The sequence below is a fragment of the Aythya fuligula genome, chromosome Z (assembly GCF_009819795.1).
Source record: "Aythya fuligula isolate bAytFul2 chromosome Z, bAytFul2.pri, whole genome shotgun sequence".
Lineage (NCBI taxonomy): Eukaryota > Metazoa > Chordata > Aves > Anseriformes > Anatidae > Aythya > Aythya fuligula.
The window spans coordinates 5378894-5392989 of NC_045593.1; the positions used below are offsets into that span (position 1 = coordinate 5378894).

The 14096-nt window shown below is 36.2% G+C and overlaps 1 protein-coding gene across 2 annotated transcripts in view; it reads right to left on the bottom strand.

Moving 5' to 3' along the window:
• The window catches only part of PIK3C3 (phosphatidylinositol 3-kinase catalytic subunit type 3), a 71694-nt gene that overhangs the window by 27113 nt on the left and 30485 nt on the right, over positions 1-14096 (bottom strand). For both annotated transcript variants that reach the window (XM_032205785.1, XM_032205784.1), the window contains 5 exons: positions 12687-12815; positions 12290-12359; positions 11586-11650; positions 7292-7376; positions 5066-5140 (listed from right to left, as the gene is read on the bottom strand). In XM_032205785.1, the coding sequence (XP_032061676.1) occupies positions 5066-5140; positions 7292-7376; positions 11586-11650; positions 12290-12359; positions 12687-12815 (424 nt within the window). The remainder of the gene's footprint in view (positions 1-5065; positions 5141-7291; positions 7377-11585; positions 11651-12289; positions 12360-12686; positions 12816-14096) is intronic.

Here is a 14096-nt window from a genome sequence, read left to right on the forward strand (position 1 = left end):
CTTGCTTCAAGGACGTGGTCAATCATCGCTCATTTGTGGGAAGTAGAGAGTAATTTCTTTCCTCTGCACTTCCATATAGCTTTCATTTATTGTGTTTGTTTGTTTTCCTCCCTTTTTCCCCTTTCCCTTTTATTTCCCCTTAGTTAAATTGTTTAGTTCATGGTAGTCTTTATTTAATTATTATAATTATTTCCCTTTAATTAAATTATCCTTATCTCAACCTGTGAGTTGTTCTTTGCTTTACTTCTCCCCCTCCTTATCTAAAGGAGGGGGAGTGAGAGAGCGGTTGTGGGGTTTAGCTGCCCAGCACGGTAAAACCACCACAACTAGGCAATAAAAAAATCGGACTGCAGCTGGGAAGGCTGTTTTTTCCATCTTTTACTGCTAATATCTAGACTCTAATGCAGGAAAAAGTTCCTATATAGCAGCATAGAAATTGTTTTATTTCTCTGGAGTACTATTAGGAAAAGCTACTAACAGCCTGCACACAACTCCAAAATCCTTAAACAAAAGGCAAAGCAAATTAGACGCAACTATTAAAAACTGCCACCAGTCTTATTCTATTTTAACAGGCAAGCAAGCCTCAAGTTATCCCAAAATTATCTGTTCCCACTACTGGGAAAGAAAAATCAAGTTCTGAATTTCAGTGTACTTTCTGTAAACAGCCATCATTATTATTTTAATGTGGTTCATGCAGAAAAAATACCATTTAGTGATTACTTTAACTGAATTCCTATTTTAAATACGAACAGGATAAAAACACTTCTGATGGAAATAGTTGGGGAGACAGGGTTATTTCCTGGATTTCCCAGCAATTTCTGGTGTCACCATCAAAATATCTCCTTCACTAATAGAGCAATGCCATAGTGAAAAAAATACCAGAATGCATAATTTTTCGTTAGTAATCACATCTTCTAACTTTTCTAAAACCGTGCAAAAATAGGAGAAAATAGTATGAGCTGTTAAGGACTTATTTAGGATACAGATTTTAACTCAATATGCTGGTAGAAAAGCAAGTTGTAGATAAACTTTATTATCATCATCCATATAATGGATAAGGGCACAGCTTGTGCTAAGCATTTTAATACCCTTCCCCTAAGCTGTCCATTATCAAAATACATTCTTATGCTATGCCTACATACAGAGAAGATATCAGGTATATATTTTTATATAGGTAATACCTTTAAGTGGAAAAAAATCAGCAGTTCAATGGGTAAATATATATTCTCTTTAGAACGCATCACAGAAATGGGTGTTACACAGAGAAATCTAAAGAATAATATTATGTCTTAGTGTTCTGCTTTTTTTTAAAAAAGATGATCCCCTATGAAGATCACCAATATTTATATTCATATTTAAAAATTTAATTGCTTTTTACATGCTATTGGAGTTGGTGACATTAATAAAAGTATTTAGCAAAGTACTTATCTAAAAATTAATGCTGAAGGAGTGTTTGACTCCTTTTTTTTTTTTTTCATTGTTGTCATCTTCAAACCTGCTTCTGCACAGATGTTATTATCTGAAAAGCACTGAGTGCACTATCTTGCATATGGAAATGTTCAGATGTTCGCTGTCTTACCTTGCAACTCTTTCTGAGATTTAACTTTTTATTTTAAACATTACTCACAGATAAGGATGTTTTGCCTTCTTTCTAGAAGAGAAGCATCTCTTTCCAAACTAAATACTACTGCTGCCTGTGAAGTAAAATGGCCCAGCATCTACAAATCTTAATACTTTTTTTTTTTTAATTGATATGAAAAAGCCATCATATTTCTAGAATCAGAGGCAAGGAGTCATAAAAGATGATGGAATTTTTTTCAATTAGGTGACAGACATTCTCACCCTTCAGTGCAAAAGAGTTTGAGTGGGGAATAATTTGTTTTTATGAACTTCAGTATCTGTTGCTCAATATTTAAATTATACCATATCTGTTATAAACATAACCACCTACATAATAAAAGATGATGCAACAATTTTACTGGAATGAGTCCAACACATACAGATACATCAACCAAACTGAAACTCAGACAAACAGGTAGGTACAACAAATGTAATGATATACTTTGTTATATTAAACAAAAATTATGTGAACCCCAAACTGGGACTCTGTCTTTTACTCTTAGAAACTTCAATTTTTTAAGCGTAGTTAAGAAATGACCACATATATGAATCCTATCATTCATTAAGAAAGTTCTTCTAGCTTAGATTCTTCTAGATAAATTAACTTTTTCATTATAACTCAATGAAATTTTCAGTAGCAAGAAACAGAAACCTTGGTAACAAGTCTATGCAGTGGTTGAAACATATGAATTTCTCTTGGTAGCTTAACAAAGTCTCTTAAAATATGACCAACATAAACCTCTCTTGGTATGTTACAGAACGTAGGTAGCAGATGAAAAGAATGTCATACTTAGAATTTACCGTGGATGTGTGCTGCCCTCTGCTGTTCTGTTTAAATTTTTCAACAGTGCCAAACAGCCATGGTTCGGTTACTTTTTAAACACAATATACATACACATTCCCTCAAACTAACAGACTAATTACAACTCTGAGTATCCAAACAGTGCCTGCTAGAGAAAATGCTTTATATTATCCTTTGACAAGTAATAGGGACCTCTCAAGAGATATTTTTAAATGTCCACTTGGACAATCCCAAGCAGATAAGGAGAAATACATTTGATTTAGGTGTTTGTTCCCCCACGAGTTTAGATCAAGATCTTCCACTGGAATGAAGGCCAGATGTTTAATTTTCACCTATTCCTTACATAGAATGCTGACTCACATTAATACATGACTCACATTAATACATACTTCAGGCCTACTGTAAACTAACAAAATATTATGTTTCTCTTTTCCACAAATAAGATTTTTGTTATTTACACATTTTTCCTTCAAGAAATTATTTACTGTATTATAAAAGCAATTTCTAACTCTTCTTCATGAGGAAATTAAGGTATTCAAGGTGTCATAACACCTACACAAGTATCCAAAATATTTGCTACGAGTTTCTGGACTTTATCCAGCTAGAAACAATAATTATTTTAATTTCTCTTTAACCCAAGGCATTATAGCTTGATGTTCAATTGATACAACTCATCCAAGACTTTTTCTCAATACTCCCAGTGTTCAATTAGAGGAATTCTAGAAGATGACCTGATAAATGAAGCCAAGTTAGCTAGAATTCCACCTGCCAAACAATCTATGATGTCCAGCATTTTTATTTCACTCCTCAGGAAAACAAACATTCCTAACTGCCAAGTATATTATAAACAAAAAGCTGTAAGAAAATAGATGCTGATTGTCTAAATGGTTTCATTGTCACTTGCAATTAAGCTGCTAATTGCTTTCATGGAAAAGTTTCCTTATAGATCGAACATTTCATTTTTTGTTGTTTTTTTACTGTTTTTTTGTTTTGTTTTTGTTTAAACCTCTCCCACTCTCTGAAAAATGAAACGTTTAACTTCAAATTAAACGTTTTTTTATACTTAAAAAAACACACAAAGCACAATTCAACTTCAAATAAGCACAGAATTCCTTCTGAGTTGCTGAATTGTTAGCTAGAAAAATGTATTAAAATATTTTTTAAACTAAGTTATTGATTTAGAATTACTATAATTATTCATTCTACCTGGTCCATTTTTAATACACATAATGCAACAAAAATGGCATTAAAAAGTTAAACAAGGTAGGGAGGGAGAATCAAAACACTTACCTCCTATTTTCAATTTTTGAGATACATAGGGTTTGCTACAAAGGACATTTGAATAAATGGCAACCTTTTTTATTTTCACTCCTTCAACCATGAATTTGTAATAAGTAGAGCACTCTGTCTAGTTCCTATCATTTTACAGAAAGCTGGAGAGAAAAAAATAAAATAATTCTGCTTGAGCAGAACAGTCTAGTCCATCAGGCTGATGAAACACTTGGATTTTTGTTGTATAGTGGCTTGGTTTCATCAAAAACACAAAATACACAAGTAGGAGAAAATGCCAAACTGAACCTTGTTCTGACAGGTCTTAAGTGGCATTCCCAGTTTTGGGATGCATCATATTTGTAATTTTTTAGAAAAACATGCAGACCTGGAAAGCTCACAGAATCAATTTTGTTAAAAGAAAGTCCAGTCTGAGACAGAAATTAGCAAGGAACTCTCACTGAAGTCATCAAGATTATACCCAATTCCATAGGACTACTAACAATACTTGTCTAAATATCTACTGTATTTTGAACAGTGTACCTAAAATTATTAAAATACTTCCACTTAATAGATCTTGAAATTGCTTTCTGACACCATATTAGAAAAACAACTAAATAGGAATGTAACAATTTAGAAAATTGTTTGATAAATAAAATTAGGAAACTTGGACTTATTACTTTACAAATACTTATTACAGCATCCTTTTTCCAGCTTTCAACAAGTTCTGAAAAAAAAAACAACCCAGAAAGAATGATTTTTACCAAAGTTTCAGGTGACAGTGACAGGTTTCATGATCTTAAGGAAACGCAGTCAAATTTTACCCTGTAGTATGCCTGTAACACTTTCAAAAAAGGTCAGCATCACTCAAGAAAAAAACTTGTGCTTAACAAAAATAACTTGCAAGTCCAGCTTTCATGCATCTAAGAAGTGTGACAGTAGAACACATGGCTGTAAAATAAGCCAAGTGAAACCTACACAAAAATCCAGTGCTTATAAACATTCCTGAGTTTAGGTAAACTTAGGACTTCCATTACCTACAGATGCATAAATGGCTGTTACACAGACATCAATACCACATATTGGTTGTGTTATCTCTTGCCCCATTTGATTATAGTGCACTTTATCTACTTGTTTTCTTATTCTTCAACTACCATTTCACACTACTAACAGTTTAAATCTAAACTTTGATTCACTGAATCAAATATTACCTCAGATGAGCCAATATATCTTTACATTTAGAATGCAAGAATATTCTACAGTACTCAATGGGCTGTATCTGCAAGCAAAATGGAGCCAACACATTTGAATGTTACCGACACACTTGAAATTAAACAACTGCTGTTATAAAATTATACTGCTAAAAATAATTACCTGTTTTTGTTAGCAAAAGATTATCCAGATGTCTGTCTCCAACTCCAAGGATGTAAGTAATTACACAATAACCAGCTGTAACAAGTAAATTGTAAACATCAATACAAGTACCTTTCCTGGAAAGAGCAACAAGTTCCACACAATTAACAACAGCATATAATGTTATCTTAATTCTTGTTCACAAGTAATAAGTATGCCACAGAGGCTGGGAAAGTGGGAATGAATAATCAAGATTATCAGCAGTATTACTTTGCATTCATCATAAATTAAAACTCTGGAATATATTTGGTACTGCCTAGATTCAGCTTTTACTACCCTATTATACACCTAACAGGAATATAAAAAACACTTCTGTTCAATATTAGGATTAAGCTACTTCAAAGTAAGATGAGGTATTTTGATCAAAATAAATCATAGAATCATAAAATATCCCGAGTTGGAAGGGACCTATAAGGACCTATAAGGATCATCAAGTCCAACTCCTGGCACCACACAGGTTTGCCCAGAAGCTTAGACCATATGACTAAGTGCACAGTCCAAACGCTTCTTAAATTCAGACAGGCTTGGTGCCGTGAATACGTCCCTTGGGAGCCTGTTCCAGTGTGCGACCACCCTCTCGGTGAAGAACATCTACCTGAGGTCCAGCCTAAACCTCCCCTGCCTCAGCTTGACACCATTCCCGCAGGTCCCATCACTGGTGATTAAGGAGAATAGGTCAGCGCCTGCCCCTCCACTCCCCATCATGAGGAAGCTGTGGACCACAATGAGGTCTCCTCTCAGACTCCTCTTCTCCAGGCTGAACTGGACAAGTGACCTCAGCCGCTCCTCGCATGTCTTCCCCCCTAGGCCCTTCACCATCTTCATCACCCTCCTCTGGAGGCTCTCCAACAGTTTAATGTCCTTTTTGTACTGTGGTGCACACAGTACTCGAGGTGAGGCCGCACCAGTGCAGAGTAGAGGGACAATCACTTCCCTCAACCGACTAACAATGCCATGCTAACATACACATTTTGAACACTAGATACTTACAAAACTCATGAACAAGCATTAGACATCGATGTGAATTTGAATGGGTATGTATTTACAAGCTAAGCAGTAAGGCAGAAGGTGGTAAGTTAAAACTAATGCAAACTGTTACATTTCTTTCACCCACTAACCAGAAAGGTTTAAATAAGTTTTAAGGATTGCACTGTCAGAAAGAAAAGCAAAGCAGAAAATGTGGTACAGCAACAACTGAATGACTTTTTGATAGGATAAAGCTTTTTAATTTAATGGACAGCAAATGCAATGTTTTAACGTCAGCATCAGTTTACTGAAGAAACACACGACTACAACCTCCATGAAAAAGATGACTTTTTACAAAAACGAATTGAACTTTTCTACTTCAAATACTGATGATTCATTACTTTACATCTCCCCGGATGATGAATATCCCATGACGTGGAGGAAACAAAGGTAGGATTTATTTTTTTTTGCTAGAAAGAAGAATGTCCTTAACTTATAATAACCTTCAAGGAGAAGGAAAGAGGTCTGACGAAAGAAATAGTGTGTCACATGTCTGACTCAAAAGTACTCTTTTCACTAGACAATGCCATTCCCTTTCAAGGGCTATGAAGACTCCTTGAGCACAACGGAAAACATAAGCAAAATAATTTTACAATGCTCACAAAAGGCACTAAATGGAAAGAAAATCCTAGCTCTCATGTTCCTTTATCACAAAAATCTATGCATGGATGCTAATGACCAGGAAAAATTATGACCTCTAATTCCACCCTGAAACCTACAAGAAACATGAACTGGTACGTTGTTGAAGTCATGACAAATGAAAGATTAGCTTTTCACTTATTAGAATCTGACAACTAGAAATGAAAATTTAATAGTAATAACAAGAAGGATTCATCTCCAGATTAAGGCACAAAGTAAACATATAGCCATCTAAATATCAAACATAAATTGCTATTACAGTCAATTGAGAAATATCTGACACTTAGTCGAATCTTGACCAATTCAAACCTACCCTAATGCTGACACTGAACATGACTGGTCTGCTGAATAAGTGTTAGAGCTCAATAGTGACATTAATAAGATCTACAACAGGTATTCTGACTGTAGGTAAGGAACTATGCAGGTACTTGCTATCATTTCATCTTAAGTGTCTCAATAGCTCACTGATCCCATCCCTTGTAATTCATATATGAAGTTATCAGTTGTAGGAGTTTAACTTACCACAGCTCTTAACATACGTGTCCATCACCTCTGCACTTATTCCATGAGGCCCAGTCTCACTCGGTGCGTGCTTTCTGAAGAAGTTCTGGAGGAAAAGTCATCAACATATTTAGTTACTACACATGATCTCAAATGTGATTCTTATACCTAGTGATCACAGATTTAAAACAAGACCACAAATGCCCAGTAGTGTAAACTGTTAAACTAAGAATCATCCCCAGCAAACCCAGTGAGATCTAAATTTACTTCTATATTGCTATCTTTAATATTAATCTTAATCATCATATTACGCTCAGCAGGAAAAGATCTGAAATTCAAATTGAAATGTACTTCTTTAAAACAGCCTTAGAAGATTAGTAATACATTCAAGATTTACTTATTAATAAATATGAATACAAAAATACTTCCACAGGAACAGGCAAACTTATATGAGATTACGGAAAACATACAGGACTAAGTTCAGATCAGTAACTATGTTTGGGACACACATTCTAACTTATAAGGTTTAACACGATATGCCTCTATATTCTTCTATACAACTGAGTTTAAAAGTAAGATCTAAATCACTAAATGGTACGTGGTTGAGGCCAAAACAGTCCTTCCCACTACTTAAAAAGACTGTTTTTCTTGACCAAGATAAAAAGATATGTAAATTATATCTAAGCCTAAACCTAAGATTATTCCACTGAACGAAAGTACAGGCACAAAAGCTAAGCAAGCACTAGAAGAGGAGCTTTCTATGTATCTACACAACAAATAACTGCCCTGATGAAACACTGAAATGAATTTCACAAAATAAAGAGGTGCTGAAAGCAGGTACCTTCTGACTATTTAAGAAAGTTTTGCATGAAAAGCAGCCTTGTTATAAATGGAAAAAGCTTTAATTGCCTTTGTTTACACAGGAGCAAGCACTTCAAAGACATGTTCAAGAACCTGAAAGTAGAAAGATTCTGTTGCCTATACAGAGTTAGGAGCTGGATTCAATGATACCTGTGCATCCCTTCCCTTTGGATACTCTATGATTCTTATAAATGAAACCCATAAAAGCAATGTGGAACAAAAATTTTAACTGTTTAATAGCGTAGTAGAAAATTCTAGCTTCAGTGCTCCAAAACTTTGGACACTGTATGTTAAAAAACAACTTCAGAGAATCCAAACGGCAAGCTGTGCGGAGTGGAACACAAACCCTCAAAAACACAAAACTAAAATCAAGATTATTAATGTAAGTTAAGTAACATTCAAATATCAAAATGTTTGTTGTTTTTTTTTTTCTTTCCTGCAGATCTGTATTATCAGTCCACATTAAATTACTTGCTTTGAAACTTCAAAATACTTTTTTTTTCATTTTCAGATACTGTCAATTTTTATTAAAACACCTGTGATGCAAACAAACATTTACAAAAACAACAGAATAAACTTTCACCACACTCAGTGCTCGTTTAATTTTTACTCCTTGGCCTACAATGCACAGCTATTTTATCATGCTTCACAGCACAGGAAATCTGGGTTCTGTAATGTACTTTGTCACTACTCTGCGAAGTAATCTCAGATTACATTTCTTTTTGTTGTCTTGTCTATTTAGATCAGTGGTTCCTCAAAGGAAGAATTGCTCCATATGTCTGCAGAGCAATCAACAGTGAGGCACCTATCTTAGGTTGGAATAGGATGTTATAATTGCAAAATAACAATTTCACATTCATTTCTAAATGCATTATTCTATGAAAATATGGAATAGAATATAGATAGTAGGATTCTAAGATCACAAAGGACTGCAGAGAAGAAAGCACTTCAGAAACTGTATGACCGACAGTGTAATCACAGAATCGAAGGGGTTGGAAGGGACCTCGAAAGATCATTGGGTCCAACCCCCCTGCCAAAGTAGGTTCCTTAGAGCAGGCTGCCCAGGTAGGCATCCTGACGGGTCTTAAATATCTCTAGAGAAGGAGACTCCACAACCTCCCTGGGCAGCCTGTTCCAGTGCTCTGTCACGCTCACCATGAAGAAATTCTTTCGTATGTTGGTGTGGAGCTTCCTGTGCTCTATCTTGTAACCATTACTCCTTGTCCTGTCCCTGCAAACCACTGAAAAGAGGTATAATTGTAGCTTATCACAATCTTCACAGAAGTGAGAAGAAAAGTGTGCAACTTTATGTTGGTCACTGTCCAACTGGACAGAGTAGTGTTGTTTGTTTGTTTTTTTTTTTGTATCTCCATATTTTCAAATGTATAGTTAACAGAAGGGTGTAAGTATTTATTTTGACTCGCAGTTACTGCATTATGACTAAATGCAAGCTTCAGTATTAGCTATAAAAATTGAAAAAAGGTATGAAAAAAGGTAATGTAATGAACTAAATGCAATATAAATACACTGTGTTTTCATTCAGAACGTACTGTCACAAAACGGGTAATGTTGACCCAGACATCTGGAGGTTACCTGGTCCAACTCCCCTGCTGTAGCAGAATACCCAGAGCACAGTGCTCAGGTTCACATCCAGTCAGCTCTTGAAGATCTCCAAGGAGACTCCACAGGCTCTCTTGGCAGCTTATTTCAGTGCTCTGTTACTATTTGTGTCTATGTATCTTATATGGAAGCTTGGTATATTTTATTTAGCTGTATTTATCCTGACCAACTAAGTGAGCTCTGTAACCTAACTGGTGCTGTGCTTGAAGCTATCAGGAGTTGTATGTGTCATTATTCAATTACATATCCCTACTCAATCCTATTATAATCAAAGAAAGCTTGCTCCAAATCAATCACACACATCGACCACACATGGAAACAGATTTCTGATGTTACACAGATGAGCTATTTAGTTGTTTAAACCAGAAAGCATTAATACATGTTTGCTTTGACAAGGTGTTAAGCCTAGTGGCAGCTAGCAAATGTCACACCCATCTACAAAAAAGGCCAGAAGGAAGACCCAGGAAACTACAGGCCTGTCAGTCTGACTTTGGTGCCAGGGAAGCTCACGGAGCAGATCATCTTGAGTGCCATCACACAGCACATACAGGACAACCAGGTGATCAGGTCCAGTCTGCATGGGCTTATGAAAGCCCAGTCCTGCTTGATCAATCTGATCTCCTTCTATGACAAAGTGATGCACTTAGTGGATGAGGGAAAGGCTGTGGATGTGGTCTACCTTGACTTCAGTAAGGCTTTTGACACCATTTCCCACAGCATTCTCCTGGAGAAACTGACTGTTCATGGCTTGTCTAGGTGTATGCTTCGCTAAGTAAAAAAACCTGTTTGAGTAGCCAGGCCTGAAGAGTTGGGATGAATGAAGGTACATCCAGTTAGCAGCTGGTCACTAGCGTTGTGCCGCAGGGCTCAGTACTGGGGCCAGTTCTACCATATCTTTATCAGTGATCTGGACAAGGGGATTGAGTGCACCCTCAGTAAGTTTTCAGACAACACCAAGTTAGGCACAAGTGTTGATCTGTTTGAGGGTAGGAAGGCTCTGCAGGAGGATCTGGATAGGCTGCACCAGTGAGCTGAGGCCAACTGTATGAAGTTCAACAAGGCAAAGTGCCAGGTCCTGCATCTGGGGCACAACAACCCCCTGAAACACTACACGATGGAGGAAGAACGGCTGGAAAGCTGCCTGATGGAAAGGGACCAAGGGGTATGGGTCAATAGCCAGCTGAACACAAGTCTGCAGTGTGCTCAAGTGGCCAATAAACAAACAGCATCCTGGTTTGCATCTGAAATAGAGTGGCCAGCAGGACCAGGGATGTGATTGTCCCTCTGTACTTAGTGCTGGTGAGGCTGCACCTCAAGAAGTGTTCAGTTTTGGGCCCTTTACAAGGAGGATACTGAGGTGCTGGAGCATGTCCGAAGAAGGGCATTGAAGTTGGTGAGGAGTCTGCAGAACAAGGCTTACAAGCAGTGGCTGAGGGAGCTGGGGTTGTTTAGCCTGAAGAGGAGGCTCAGGGGAGACCTTACAATGCTCTACAACTACCTCAAAGGAGCCTGTAGGCAGGGTGGGGTCAGTCTCTTCTCCCAAGCAACAATTTCCTCTTATCCTAAGTTGCCCAGGGGAAAGCCAGAACCTCAATATCATAAATGAGCTACACTTTATTTCAATGATATTACTGTTAGGTAATAAGATGATAGGTCATAGGATGATTTAAGTGTTTTCTAAAGCAAAAAATCTGATTTGTTTCAAGTTTGAATCTGTCTTCTAAACAGTAGGTAAAGATCATTTGAAAGACTGTAAAGACTGATGTGTGAGATTTAAGGCTGCAATTCATACTGTGTTATCAGTAGAAGACTTAAAGAACATACCATCACATACCTGTATACTTTCCTCAGTAGCAAGAACTTCTGCAACTGGCACTGACTGAATAAACTGCATGAAACCTGTGATACAAACCAAAAAATCTCCAGTGCATACAAGTTTGAAGCTACTCCAGAGCCTTTTTTATTAAAGGCCACCACTAACACATGGTTTCATTCAACTGCTTCTCTATAGTAAAAAAAATCCCCCAATTTTTCTCCAAAATTCAGTAGTTCTTTAACAACCAGTTTTAACTGCAAGTTGTCCAAATTTTCATGAAAAAGGAAATAAACCAGTCATTTTCTAAATGTTTATCCACAATGCATCTAAAAGCATCTAAGTTTCATTTTGTTTTGGTCTTTTTTCCCCCCCATCTTCCTGCAAAGGTCAATTAGAGTATTAACATGATTTGCCCAAGATCACACTGCAAGCTTGCACTAAAGATAATGCTGTAAATAGTCTAAATGACTGTCACGCATTTCAGAAGTTAATAACAGGTTTATTTTATGAAGATATTTGAGTCACCTGTGGAATACCACAGCCACTCAACTTGTTTACTTCCACAACTTACAGTGGGACAGGATTTTCTAACACAAGCTCTTCTTTAGAATACTGTCTTAAGCAAAACATCTGTCATGAAAATACTATGTCACAACAATCTAAGAACTGAAGGAGAAAATTATTCCCAATACTATACTTTTAGAAAACCAAAGTATTCATACCGTGTTTTGTACTAGTTGCCAGCACTTTGTAAGGTGTCAGCTTCAAATCCAGATTCTCTTTTCTTAACAGCTGGGAGTGGGGAGAAGAAAAAAAAAGTGAAACAAACCATTTTGTTTTTTTTTTTAAACAGGAGGCACTGATCTACACAGTTCTTCACTGAAGTTAGTGATGTGTAAAAGCCAGTTTGCCTTTTTTTTTTAGTTTTTGTTTTTTTTTTGGATCCATACAGAATCTATATCTGTCTATAAAGAAAAAAAGCCAAGTGAAGTCTGAAAACCCTGGTATGTGTTAGCAACTTCAACAGCCATGCTAGCCACATGAACATTTTCTACCAGTCTTGCTCTTGACCCAAAGAATCAAGAACTTAAAATGACAACATGGGTAAGTAATTCTCACCTTATCCATGAGTGAAATAATCTGAAGAATAAGTTGATCTTGACGTAAGTCATCACCATGCTTAAAAATTACAGGATATTTACCTCCATCTTCTGTCTTGAAGAATAACTGAGCAGGCATTAAGGCACTCTGGAAAAGGAAATTTATTCCACTAAGCTCGTTCACAGCAATGTTCACATTAATATCTTGCTACAGTGGATTCCTGAGACACAAATCCTTATTTACTGTATTATTAATTCCTGTCTAGTTCACATATAATAAGATCATACTATACTGACATAAATTTCAGTTAGAAAAAGGTTTAGAATAATCTTACTGGTTACCAATAGCATAACAGCAAGAACCAGAAGTCGCTTAATGTTCCTCAAATACAGCAGTAAATAAGCAATTCTAAAATTCTAGAAGCAGTTACCTACTGTCTAGGATAGAGTCAGACCATGTCATTTCCAGTTACCAACACTATGATCTAGGTATGTTTAAACAAAACAACAACAACAACAAAAAAAAAAACACCTCAGGTTCTCCACTGTTTAGAGAAGAAAAAACAAACTAGAATTACAAAGGATACATTCTTCCCCTGCATGCCACCCCATCCCTCATGCAACTGAAGAGGAAAGGACAGAAGGATTCAAACTTTGTTTGCATGCATGCAATTCAAACCAATGTAAAAAAGGTCACAACAAAACAAATTGTAACTGACGAGATCAAAAAGAGACAATTACAGGATAAACATTGAAGAAATGCTAGGGGCAAGTCATCTTAAACAATTAATTACTTTCTTAATCTATTTAGTAAAAGAAAAAAAGCCTTTTTACATTGCTGTTTGTGAAGAACAATTTGTTTGCTGTTTCTCTGAACAAAATGGATTGAAAGGGATCAATTACCTACATGAATTTCATCTATTGCAACTGACCAAGTTACTTCCCTCAAAGCAAAAACAATTAAAAAAATCAATAATATGGTTTAATATTTTCACATGCAGTAAATGTTTCAAAAAAGTTTCATAAATAAAAGAAAAACGATTCTTTGAATAGTCCTACAAAAGCTGCCACGTGATAACCAAGAGCACCAAAAATTAGTCATTCACCTCTGACTATCATCCTGTAGCACAGGATTATAGATTAAGTGGAAATGAGTAAGCATTCAGAATCAGGACAATCAAAACCATCTCTGACTTCAAAAGAAGTTTTAAGAGCATGGAATGGTAGATGGGTCCTCTTCTACGTAACTAATAGGTATATAAAGAAACAAGCCAAAGGTGGGGAACCAAAGGTGGCAGAAAACTATCAAAAATGTTTAACTCTTATTTTAAGTAAACAGAATTTATTGCATTTCACAAGTGATTCCCATAAAACTAGAAGGTATACATTTACAACCTACTAGAAATCATGGTTAACATTTGTTGCAACA